Below are 13,721 nucleotides of genomic sequence, written 5' to 3'. Positions count from 1 at the left end.
ATTTTTAGTAGAGATGAGGTTTCACCGTGTTAGCCAGGATGGTCTCGATCTCCTGACCTAGTGATCTGCCTGCCTTGGCCTCCCAAAGTGCTGTGATTACAGGCCTGAGCCACTGCGTCTGGCCTATTTTTATTTTTTTTTATTTGTCTTCCTCTTCCAATAAAAACGTGATTATTTTTTAAAGTGGGAAATTTATCTCTTTTTCTATTTCCAATTTACTTTCCCCAATAGCAGATAGTAGGCCTACAAAAATATTTGACAAATGAATAAAAGAAACCATGCTTGCTTAAAAGTAGGTGTATATCTTAGATGAAGGAAGATCAAATGTGCAGATTACATTTATTGAGCAGTTACTATGTGGTAGATGTGATATGTGTCTTGCTTACATTATTCTGATTTAATTCTCCCATCAAATTGATGGCATAGATAGTACTATCCACATTTTGCAGGATATAATATTAAGGCTTAGAGTTAAGTGTCTGGCCTAATGTCACACAGCTAATATATGATAGAGCCGTGATTTGTACTTAAATTGACTCCAAAGTCTGTGCTCTGTCTACTCCACCACACAGCCAAATATGCAATATTAACATGAGACATAGACTCTATATCTTGCCCAAGCAAACCAACATTTTGGGAAATATCTATAATAGCATTTATTCTTGTTATGATTATATGGATTTTTCCCACAGCCATTTTGTGCATGGTAGAATATAATGAATACATTATTTCTTCCCATGGCAACTTTATTCTGTCTTCACGCATTTACGCCACTATATTAAACACATCCCAGACTATGTATGCCCCTATCGTAGGTGCATTCCCAGTTCCACGGCCCTCCACTTCCCTGCTCAGCAGTCAGGTACTTCCAACAACCTTCCGCTGCAGACACTGTCAGAAAACGGAATGCCATGCAACAGCTAGAACCAGGATAAGAAACTCAGAGATAACTAATATCTTAAATTCATCTTATTATTTGTTCCTGCCTTGCTCCCCATCTCCCGCTCCCCAGCTCCAGATAATTGCTAACTTCTCCACTCAGCTACCAAATAGTGTCCTTAATTTAATTACTGCCTACCTGCACTACAATTTATTGGATGGTAACATGGGAGTAATTAATTTATCACCATCCAGTATGCCAATGGGATCCTAACTTATTGCTTACCTGTTTGCAACTTTGGCTACTGAAACTTCTTATTCTTGTAACACCCAACACATTGACTCTTTTTTTTTCTTCTTGAGATGGAGTCTCACTCTGCTGCCCAGGCTGGAGTTCAGTAGCTTGATCTTGGCTCACTGTAATCTCTGCCCTCCGGGTTCAACTGATTCTCCTGCCTCAGCCTCCCAAGTAGCTGGGATTACAGGCATGTGTCACCATGCCCAACTAATTTTGTATTTTTAGTAGAGATGTGGTTTCGCCATGTTGGCCAGTTTGGTCTCAAACTCCTGACCTCAGGTGATCTGCCCACCTCGTCCTCCCAAGGTGCTGGGATTACAGGCGTGAGCCACTGCACCCGGTCCTAACACATTGACTCTTAACACATTTTTTGCTAGACTATTCACTGAATAGTATACTTGCAGTAATAATGTCTTATTTAGAAATGAGACTTATTAGCCAACATCCTGCCCTCCCCTTCAAAAATTAATTAAGACAAACAACAATAAAACTCTGTCCCCAGATCTAAGGAGAGATTAATAAACAATACACATCATATAAATGAACTAAACTGAATTAACTTGCCATCACACTGCTTACATAATATGGCTCCATATTTTTAATGTAATATATGCAAAGTCATGTGTGCAGGAATCCATCCTCTATTTGTGCATGTGTTCTATAGAGAGAGACAGAAAATAAATAATTGCATAGATAGCACTGCGTGTATGGCATTATGTTACTTATGTACCATTATTGATAGAACCTCCTATAGTATAACGATTTTTAAAAACACCACTGATCTTCTTGATTTTAATCTTGATCTTTATCTAGAGGAAACCGTGTATATATTTCACATTTGAAAATGCATACATTTCAAATATTTTTCCCTAGCATTTTCTGGAGAGAAAAACAAGTCATTCACTCAATTTAATTCAGCAGATTATGTTCATTTTATTTCCTAAGTCACTAACTGCTAAAGAGGGAATAGGTAACTATATATAAAAGACTATGTTGAAACTTCATTAGGCTTATGTAAATATCCGACAACTACAGACACTGGCTCAAATAGGTCATTGTCTGTACTTCAGCGAGAAGCAGATTATTACGGTTGCCAAGAGTAACTCTCAGCCACAAGCCCCTGTGGACAGGCTAAAGCTGAACAGCTGGGTAATGCACGCCCACAATGTACTTCAAAATATATGGTGACCGTTTATTGTCAAAACTTAAACAGAGAGGGCTATGTTCTTCCCACCATGGTCAGCCTCATTGCTTAATTTATAGCTGGCCTCTCTACCATCTGTGCACGCGGCCTGTGCTGCATCTCTGAGGAATTGGAGTGGCATTCTTTGAAGACCTGATTAAATAGCCAGGAAAAAGCAATCCATCATGTGTAAGGGGGAAATATAAGACAGTCACAACGGTGTCCTGTCACGCTTTCGGATTTTTATCTTCATTTTCTTTTACTTTCTTTTGAATCCAATGCCAAATACAATAAACAATGACCAAGAGTGTAGATGCCACTGACAACACTCTACCATCTAGATGGAAAATAAATGAATTTTCAAGATTTTCCTGGGCTCTAGTGAGGAGTTAAACGCCATTTCTGCTCAGGAGAGCCTTGACACTTTATGGTCACATAGACCTAAACAAATCAGGGCCCAAGTGGAATGCAAGATACCATGAATTAAAGGCTACCTGTAGAGTTCCTGGGAGAAGTGAAATTGAACATCTATAATGGGTTGACTGAATAAGCTCAACTATTGGAAATTAGAAGGAAATAGCTTTTTATTTTTCTGCTGTCATCCGTCTTCAAATACACACTGTCAGCTCTGTCTTCCCAACCCTGATTGTAACTTGGGTCCATCCTCTGGCCCTGGGGTGAGGTAAGTATTTAAAAACCCTTATTGGCTGGGCGCAGTGGCTCGGGCCTGTAATCCCAGCACTTTGTGAGGCCGAGGCGGGTGGATCACCTGAGGTCAGGAGTTCGAGACCAGCCTGGCTAACCTGGTGAAACCCTGTCTCTATTAAAAAATACCAAAAAATAAAATAAAATACAATTAGCTGGGCTTGGTGGTGGACGCCTGTAATCCCAGCTACTCGGGAGGCTGAGACAGGAGAATCACTTGAACCTGGGAGGCGGAGGTTGCAGTGAGCCAGGATTGTGCCATTGCACTCCAGCATGGGAGACAGAGTGAGATTCTGTCTCAAAAAAAAAAAAAAAAAAAGCTTTATCTTCAGGTATCCAAAAACAAAAAAACAAACAAACAGAACTCCACACAATAACAACCCCCCCCAACGCCACAACACACAAACACCTCAATGAGATCTAAATTAAAATATTCAACTAATAATTTAAAATTTCTTTCCATCTCTCAAAGCAAGCATAGATTGTAAATAGGGAAGGGGGCAGTAGGACTGCCTATCATCTGTGTTTCAGTCTCTCAGGTCGCTTCTCCCTTCTATTTAGGGCTTCCTCAGGGTCAGAGAGGGGAGGATGGATTTGGAATAAAGAGACAAAGACTGTTTTTCTCAGCTTGTCCTTTCAAAAGTCCACACTCATGGAAAGTTTCTGCAAGCTTCTTCTTCTTCTTCTTTTTTTTTTTTTTTTTTTTTTTTTTTTGTGGAGCAGTTCTGTGAGTTCTTCAGAAAATCCCCACCTTAGAAATGCAGTCACTGGACCCCTGCTGGAGTTGGCAAAGCACTCTCTGGCTGACCTGCGCCACCCTCCTAGCTCAGCTCCATCCAGGCGGCATCACTCTAATGTCTTGGTTGGCACAGCCTCAGCAGACAGGACCTCTTGGGAAAAGTCCTTTCAAGAAACCTTCAGCCTTGCCTTCTTCAAGTGGAAGTGACACCCTTGTTCTTCTCAAGGGTCGAAATAGAGCTTCTTCTTAATGTTGTCCTCTCCTTTCTCTTCCCTGCATTGTGGACAGCTCCAGGTGGTTTCCAGCCAGTGTGGAGGCGAAAGCAACTCCATCTTGGAAGCTAATCCACCATGTTTGTTGGCTTCTGATTAAGCCCTCTTCTGGGAAGGCCTCTAAGATTTCCTGTTTATCAATTTTCCTTGTGTAACAGCAGGTACTTACCATAAATCCTGCCATTAGGTCAGAAAACTTTGGTGTTACTGTACTTCCATCATCTCACACTTCCCTTCGAAACCACTTCTCCCCATGGTATATAAGCCCTGGGTCTGGGGGCTAGTGGCATCCCCATGCCACCATGTTGTCTCAGCACTGCCAGAGACACAGATATAGCTCCTGTTCATAAGTCCCTATTAAGTATTTCTAAGAAACTAGATTTGTCAGCCTCTTTCTTTGGTCTCTCAGCTTCCTCAGACACTGGGAGCAGGTTTGTATAGACCATGAAACAGCAGAATAAAGTTGCCCATTTCCCATTTTTGCAATCAGTCCCCAGCAACACACACACACATACACACACACACACACACACACACACACACACACACACACACACAGTCTAAAAGGTTTTCTTGGAGTCTGTATAACTTGGCTGGTACAGGAGAGAAAATACCATGACAACCTCTCATCCTATGAATTCTAGCACTTCAAAGAATCCTCCCTCCCTGTGAGCAGGTACAGGGATGCTCACTGGACTTCTTTGGTCAGTGCCAAGTGCTAGGAGGATACATCTTACACCTCCTTTAGAAACACGAAGTCACTTATCTTGCATTGTCATCAGCTTTATGGCCTTAGCTGAAAAATCAAACTCACCTACAATTCTCCTGTTCTGTGACTGGCGTAGCAGCCAATATCAGCTTAAAGGCACCCGTACTTTTGTTACTAATGATATGGTACAGTTTGTGGGGTGGGGGGAGGGAGAGGGATAGCATTAGGAGATACATCTAATGCTAAATGACGAGTTAATGGGTGCAGCACACCAGCATGGCACATGTATACATATGTAACTAACCTGCATATTGCGCACATGTACCCTAAAACTTAAAGTATAATAATAATAAAATTAAAAGAAAAAAAGTGTGGCTCACATTAGAGACCCTGATTTTAAAGGTTCCTTTTCTCCTACTTATCCATTACTAGTTCAGCAGAAAATAATATACTTAGTCACACCAGTGAAGTTACACTGACACTTAAGCACATCAAATGGAGGGAAAAGAAGTCCGTCAGAGAAACTGGTGATCTTGAGCCAGAGTTAATTGCTCCTTTTAATTCCTACATAGTTCCTTTAGCTTCTTTACTCATCTGGTATTGTTGTTCTATAGTTATTTTATTTTTATTTCAATCAAGGAAATAGGAGAAAGTCATCTTTGTGAGCACTGCTATGAATCTTCAGCTAACTGGCTGGGGTGCATAAAATATAAGGACTTAATAGGCACATTTTAAATGATAAAAGCCAAAGAAAGACCATGTCTTATATGTTTTTCCTACTTTCTATTAAACTTACTTCAGGAAAAGATTAACACAAAAGCGAGCCATGTCAAAAGGAAGAAAACTGGTCCAAAAGAGTTGAAATGTATGTAACATGATAGATAACTCTTTATGGGAGATATTAACATTTTGAAGTATTTGGATCTGTATTAACAACTGTCTTGTCCCTGTTTTAAACTTCTTTAATCATTTCAGAGCAGCAGGATGGTTCTTTTGTTTTTATTTTTGTCTCTCCTCCCAAGAAATTGTGTTGTTATAGAGCTGTTACATGACAGGTCTAATATCAATTTATTCTAGTTTTTGTTTTGTTTTGTGACAGAGTCTTGCTCTGTTGCCCAGGTTGTAGTGCAGTAGTGTGATCATAGCTCACTGCAGCCTCAACACGCTGGGCTCAAACGATTGTCCTGCTTCAGCCTCCCAAGTAGCTGGACTACAGGTGGGTGCCTGTTTTTAAATATATATTTTTTTAATTTTCAGTAGAGACAAAGTCTTGCCATGTTGTCCAGATTGGTCTCAAATTCCTGGTCTTAAGCCATCCTCACCCCTTGGCCTCCCAAAAAGCTGGAATTACAGGCATGAGCCACTGTGCCCGGACTTATTCTAGAATTCTGTAATTCAGCAATATATTAAACTTCCAAAAGACTATACAACAAAATGACATTTTTTGCAATTATAATTAAAAAGAGTAATTTTTCAAGATCCTTTTGATATGGTCTGAATCTGTGTCCCCACCAAACTCTCATGTCTAATTGTAATCCCCAGTGTTGGAGGTGGGGCCTGGTCGGGGGTGATTAGATCACAGGGGCAGATTTCCCTGCTGGTACTGTTCTCCTGATAGTGACTGAGTTCTCATGAGATCTGGTTGTTTAAAAGTGTGTAGCACTTCCCCCTCTTTCTCTGTTTCTCCTGCACCAGCCACATAAGATGCACTTGCTTCCCCTTCGCCTTCCGCCATAATCTCAAGTTTCCTGAGGCCTCCCCAGAAGCCCAGCAGATGGCCAGCATCATGCTTCCTATACAGCCTGTGGAACCATGAGCCAATTAAACCTCTTTTCTTTATAAATTACCCAGTCTCAGATATTTCTCTACAGCAGTGGAGAACAGACTAATACACTAATTAACTTCCATTGATTCAAGATTACATATAAGAAAATATGTATAGTCCTTATGTATATATATTTATAGATATGTGTGTATGTATATATGCACATATATAACTAAAATATACACCTAACATATATGCAAGGTATATATTATATATTTTATATTTAAATGAAATGCTGCGAAGAAAGGCAGGCCACAAAAGAGGGAGAAGGTAATAATTTAGTGGTTATATTGCCTTGAAAAGCAGAGGCCCTATTATTCATGATGACTTTATCTCATTGGAGATTTTATATATATATATATATATATATATATACACACACACACAAACACACACATACACACATGCACATATATATATATACACATGTACACACACAATTTTCTAGAAGGAAAATGTCATCAATACACAAGTATACACCTTAATTAACTAAATGATTTCATATTGCCATATTGCCCTTGAGGGGTAGGAAAAACAATATGGATTTTACCAACAGACTATGAATAATTTTCATTCCAGGTACCAAAGCAAGGTTCCCATTGTCTTACCAGGCTTAGGGACAATGAGCTGTGCACTAGTCTGGGCATTTCCAGCCTCATTTTCAGCCACACATTGATAAAAGCCTTCATCTGACTTCACCACCCCAAGTATCCGTAAGTTGCTTCCTCCCTAGGGAAAAGAAAAAGCAGGTAAAGTATTTTAGAAAGCAAAAAACGCAAGGTGACAAAATGAACTTAGATGAGACCAAAGTTTGATAAAACAGCACAGAAGAAACAAGAGGAGAGGCCATGAGGGGTCTCAGCCTCGCAGACATGTCCTATGCCACCTGGGAAATGTCATACCTTCCCAATTTTCTTTTCTGAATTCACAGGCATCAGTTTAACCTAGATCTGCATTAAATAGTATGCTGACAAAAATATGCACCATCCTCAATACCTAAATGAGCAGTCAACAGACAAGTATTTTATTAATTATAGAAGCAACAAAGATTAGCATGAAAAGAAATCTCATTCTTTTACTTGTTATTGAAGGAAGTTCAGGTTTAGTAGCTGCTCAGGAAAAAAAAGAAAGAGCATAAATACTGGTATTTGTGAATTCTGAAAGACAAGAAATCAAAGTTGGATATTTTCTGGAAGTGTTTGCCCAGAAAAATATCTAAAAATTCTTTAAATATTGTGATGGCTTTGACATATAAGCTTTTGGGGTTTGGAGAGGGGAGTATGGTGAATATTTTATACCCATGTGGTTCTTATTGTATGGCTGAAATGTTTCACCTTTATAGATTAAATACAGCAACATTAACTCCTTTCATTTAGAAATTGAGCCACCATCTTTTTCAAGGATGGATGATAAAATGATCTAGAGATAGCATTTAATTATACTAATTCAGTTTATCTTTGATATTAGTGTAAGAATTAGTTAAGTAAGTGAAACGTGTTAAATCACCTCCCCTGAAGTCATTAAGAGATAAATATTACCTCATGGGGAATTCTTAATTGTTTTTAGTGTCTTGTAATCAATTCCTAGCTGATGTAAAATTCTTTGATAAAGCTGGCTAACTTCTAATTAAGAATTTTCATATAACTTACTATTTGTGCTCAATGTTAAGTGTGTGACAGAAAATGGCTCTCAAATTTCTGGAGCTGTTGAGGAAATATTTTTAAGCACAATTTAATGCAAATCGGGCAATACCTTACATTTTCTTTCACCTATAAAAGAAGAATTTAAATAGGTTGGCTATAATGAGTCATGCTGGGAGAAAGATTATATTCAAAATGTAGAAAAAAATAAATGTTGCCTTTTACAGTATGTCCTTAAGGGCACTGAAAAATGTCCTTTAAGTGTAAGTAGCATATATTTTAGGCATATACAACACTTTTTAAGGTGCCCATTGGCAGATAATTTTTAATTCAGTGGTAGTGGAAATAACATCGCCTTTAAAGGAAATAAGGGATCACTGTGGCATTTAAAAGTTAAAATTTTATCTTTCTTACTCTATTTCTAACCAATTAAACAAATGCAACTAAAAGTGAAAAATAATAAGTGGTAATAAAAGTGATAAAATGTCCTTTATGGATGTATTCCTTAAGAACCTTTATAGTAGGCCAACATGCATGCACACAGATATTATGAAAGTTTCTGAAAGTCGACTGATTGTGGAAGAGGCACTTTGCAACAAAGGCCATTGTAATACGATGGAGAGAGCTTGTGTCTGGACTCATAGGATGACTACGCTCTAGTCTCATTCTGCCCAGGAGACCTGGCTAGATTACAGCTCTTTGAAAGTGTCATGTCTGCATCTCAAACATAAGTAGGCCTAAAACCCTCTTCTTTAGCTGCAAGTTCTTTGCTATTTGAAAAGAACTTTATATCGCTCTCATATATTCATATACCTAAAATCAGAACCTCCAATGCTAACCTATACCTATAAGTGAGATCATAGAGCATTTGCAAATGAGACAAGCATTCTGCCAGTAACAGCAAAAGCTACAATAATGGAAGGTATTGAGCACTCCGTGTGTACCAGGGCAACAACTCAGTGAATAGAGTACCATTATCCCTATTATCTCCCACAATAGGGATAGAAAATGAACTAAAACTTATAGTAAACCATAAAAGTTATTCCTCTTAGCTTCAATTCATTCCAGTATTGGAAATTACAAAGCAATGTGTACTCTGGTTCTTCATGGCCTATCACTGCAGCCACCAATGCCACCAGCACACACTGTCCTCATCACCACATCACCACTGCCTTTCTCAATGGCTCATGTAGGATAAGCTGGTCCTACAGGGCAGGGTAGGAAAAAAAAGCTGTCTGTATTACCAAGTGAAGACTTCCATCATCATAAGTATCACATCTTATAAAACTGTATTAAAATGGGTAAAAGTCAAAGAAGTAAGGGATTCTTGGCTTAAGTCTAGAACTAGGTTCTAAACTCTCTTTGATAAACCAGCAGTGAAACTGTGAAACTACTCAGAAATACTTAGGCTGTCTGTATTTCATTTATTTTTGTTTGTTTGTATGTTTTAAAGTCTTGTCTGTAAAACCAGGGGGCTGAACTCTTTGATCACTCTTTCTCAGTTCAAATATTCTTATATCTAGAAAATCATTTGCTTTATTTGAATAACTTTTTTAACACATCACAAAAAATCTCCAACAGGAACCTTTTCTTTTTCAAGAAATAAAAACAAGTGAAAAAAATAGAAAACAATGAATGGGATTATAAAACAAATATGAAACAAAATAATTACCACTATCTGAAAATAATCACTAGGAATGACCACATCTCCATTCTTCATCCAATTCACAGTGGGCACAGGCTTTCCAGAGACTGTACATTCAAACTCAATATCCATGCTTTCATAGGCATAGAGGTTGGAAGGATGATTTAAAAACCATGGCGGAACTGCAAAGACAGAAAAAAAAAAGTGAGTGAGTGGGTGGGGATGTGAACTTGCATGCTGCTGAGGTCTTCACTGAGTTTAAAACACTGCTCTGGGATAGAAAATATTTACAATTCAAATCATTCCCTAAGCTCTTAGCTTATTATACAGGAACTATTATAAAACAAATCTTTTGTTACCCCAAATGCAGTTAAACAGTTGCAGTTAGTGGTGTTCTGCCACAAGGAAAGAAAAAAGGAAACACTTTTTGGAAAAAAAAACATACATAATAAACATTCTGAATATCCATGTGTTATGTATCCAATTGACTTACACACTGAAAAGTACATAAGTCTTTGGAAACTATTCGGATAAAGTAAAGAAAGGGAAGCTGGTGGAACTGAGACAACCCAGAGGATAAGATAAGAAAGCTCAGTTGTCCTGTAATTCTAGAGTTTCATTAGGATTAATGTGATGGACTCATTTTCTGTTGAAACTGGCTATGGTGATAGGGAACTACACAATGCCTATATCATCTTTACTGTGGCCACATTCTTATTGTCTTAGCAATTATCTACTGTAGTGTATTACTATACTGTATTATAATTTTCACAGCATGGCATGTGATATACTAATTTAATTCCATTTCTTAATTATCATAACACTACTTACTCTATGATGGAAATTTGCAATTGAATGAAAATTACAAATATAACACATCTTTGCTAATGACTTGGCTCAGGCTTAGCCCTCAAAACCTTGCCTAGGAGAAAGAAATTCTAAAAATTAATGTTTATTCTCTTCTGTGGGGAAACTTAAGAGTGACATCAGATTTAAATATTATATTGACTGAGAAGCCAGATTAAATTCACAGTGAAGTAGCAGCCATGATCTGTTTCACATAGAAAATGGATAGGTATTTTTAGTAGCCATTACCAAAGGTAGACTGTGTTTTTGTCATTTTTGTCATGCTCAATGAGTGATGAGTGCTAATTTTTTGCCTAAGTAGCGCTGTATTTTGCTCTTTCTAACAGCCATCAGAAAAACCTTCTCCTGACACCAAAGCTAATGTCCAATCTTTGATGGCCATTGCCTTCTAGAAAAATAAAAGAGCTGGTATAAACTCTCAGGATTTAAGTCCTGATTTTTCCTACTGAATGATCTCTCTCTTTATTATTTCCCTGATTAGTAACTAAATAATATTTGGACCTCTAAACAACTTGGCTAAAATTATTTATTAATTATTGATGATATTAGTATAAGGCTTTTTTGATTCCTTAGTCAAATTCACTGACAATAAACCAAAAGATATCAGAAATATTACTTGAATACCTCTGAGCAGATGTATTAGTTGAAAATATGGAAACAGTTCCATTCTGCTGTCTGTTTTCCCAAAGACTTTGTTCAAGGGTTCATTTACTACCCAATGCCGAACATTTATTGAGAGCTGACAATGCAGAGTTTATTATCCTAAGCCCTTATATATTTATTATTATCTCTCCCACTTCCTGAAGCAGGTTCTATTATCCCCACTTTACAAATGGAGAGATTGAAGTACAAGGTGTTTAAATAACTTTCCCCAAATTACACAGCTGGTAAATTATGAAGCCAGACAGTCTGATTCCCTGCCTATGTACTAAAGTGATTTGCTATAACTGTCTCTTTTGCCACTTGAAACTTCTGGTAGAAAGATACTGCAATAATACTTCCAGAGCCTGAGAGATAATTGTGATAAGCAATTAGAGTCATTAAATAAAATCACCTTTCTAACCCTCCTTTCCCTTTATTATTTAAGTTCTTCTTTCCTGGTGCCATAAAAGTTACCTGAATCTATCCATCCTTACTGTTTCTGAAATCATTATGTCTACATTAGAGTTTTTCAAAATTTGGGTCACATCCATTAGAACTTGAAATCAATTGACTGGGTTGAGACTAAAATTTAAATATATACGTTTACGTATGTATACGAACACACACAGAGAGAGAGAAAGAGAGAGTAGGAATAGAAAGGATTAGGAATATAGAGGGAGAAGAGAAAGGGATAGAAGAGAACACCAAATTTATATTGAAGAAGAGAAAAGAGAAGTTTCAAGAGCCCAAATAATGGAGCCAGATTGGGCTGGGTTTAAATCTCAAGTCCTTCTCTCACTGTGAGTGCCTTTGTTACTATCCTCATCTATAACCTTGAGATAAGAATTGAGAATAATGACAGTTAATGTTTGCAAATAACAGTGCATAATTGCATGATAAATAAAATAAATGCAAAAATATATTACAATACATCACTGGTAGCAAACATAATTATTGTATGTAAGTATACTAAAATACATAAATGTGGTATGTCTGTTTATGTGTATGTGTGTAGCCTCTTGCTTTTTTTCAATTTTGTTATTTCCTTATTCTCCAATTAGATTAGTTTTCTATATTCTCAATGTCAAAAATAGTGTGCTTTACATAATAGAATTTCTCAAAAAACAAATGATTGAGTTTAAGTGATTGCTGTTTTCTAACAGTTTCACACAGATTCACTGTTTTTCCAACTTGGGGTTGTAGGACTCATTTTCCTGTTTATTATCTCTCAATGGAACTAAATAAAGCAAAGCTGATCACGTAGTGAATCCCTAAAACCTTCTCTTACATTGATCAATAAAATAGAGTGATTTCTGATTAACCAAGGGGAAAATAATCTGATTTAGCCGTATTATTATAGTTGTAATACTGTTAAGTACCACAGGGATGCCTCAACAATTATTTCCTGATTACAAATGTATATGTGAGTTCTAATCTATATTTTGTAATTTTCTTATATTTCTTAGGCTTCCGTCATCACACTGGACACCTTGTCTTCTCTGGCTATCTTGATATCTTTATTTCTATTCAGATTCTCTAACTTTCACAGTATATCAGACAGCAGGCAAGGGAAAAAAATAACTTTTCTCACTTAAATGGGGAGTTGAAGTACCAAACAGCAATATTGTGAATCAGAAATGAGTCTAAGTCTAACCAGGTACTGTGGCTCAGCCACACTTTGGGAAGCAGAGGTGGGCAGATCCCTAGAGGCCAGGAGTTCGAGACCAGCCTGGCCAACATAGTGAAACCCCGTCTCTACTAAACAGCAACAACAACAACAACAGCAACAAACAAAAATAAGCCAGGTGTGGTGGCACATGCCTGTAATCCCAGGTATTTGGGAGGCTGAGGCATGAGAATCGCTTGAATCTGGGAGGTAGAGTTTGCAGTGAGCCGCTATTGTGCCACTGCACTCCAGCCTGGGTGACAGAGCAAGGATCTGTCTTTAAAAAAAAAAAGAGTCTAAGTCTCATGTTTGCTGAAATATACTGTCTATTAGGCAGCGTTATCAGTCATCAGTGGACTATATCATAAAGACAAGGGCTAAGGATTTTTCTCCATATCTCAATGCCTAGTACAATGCCTCATCCTTAGTACGTGCTCAACAAAGATTTGCTACTGATGCCAATAAAAAACTCAAGCAACAAAATGCATATTTTCATCCTTTGCTGTGGCAATATTGGTAGATGAGTAGAAGAAGTTTGGATAATGCCATGGAAATGATATATCTACAAAATAATATTTGCTTGTCATAAAAAAGTCAATTAATGATAAGAAAAAATAAAGAGTGAAGAATGAGGTACCATGACTATTTAGA

General features: G+C 37.5%; 1 protein-coding gene across 5 annotated transcripts in view; it reads right to left on the bottom strand.

Annotated features, from left to right (window-relative positions):
• The window catches only part of DCC (DCC netrin 1 receptor), a 1,195,251-nt gene that overhangs the window by 459,218 nt on the left and 722,312 nt on the right, over nucleotides 1-13,721 (bottom strand). For all 5 annotated transcript variants that reach the window (XM_034943737.3, XM_003827228.5, XM_034943736.3 and 2 more), the window contains 2 exons: nucleotides 9,923-10,077; nucleotides 7,219-7,339 (listed from right to left, as the gene is read on the bottom strand). In XM_034943737.3, coding sequence (XP_034799628.2) covers nucleotides 7,219-7,339; nucleotides 9,923-10,077 — 276 coding nt within the window. The remainder of the gene's footprint in view (nucleotides 1-7,218; nucleotides 7,340-9,922; nucleotides 10,078-13,721) is intronic.

Source organism: Pan paniscus, chromosome 17 (assembly GCF_029289425.2).
Source record: "Pan paniscus chromosome 17, NHGRI_mPanPan1-v2.0_pri, whole genome shotgun sequence".
Classification (NCBI taxonomy): domain Eukaryota; kingdom Metazoa; phylum Chordata; class Mammalia; order Primates; family Hominidae; genus Pan; species Pan paniscus.
Note: the sequence above shows the minus strand (reverse complement) of the source record. Positions and strands in the feature narration are given on the sequence as shown.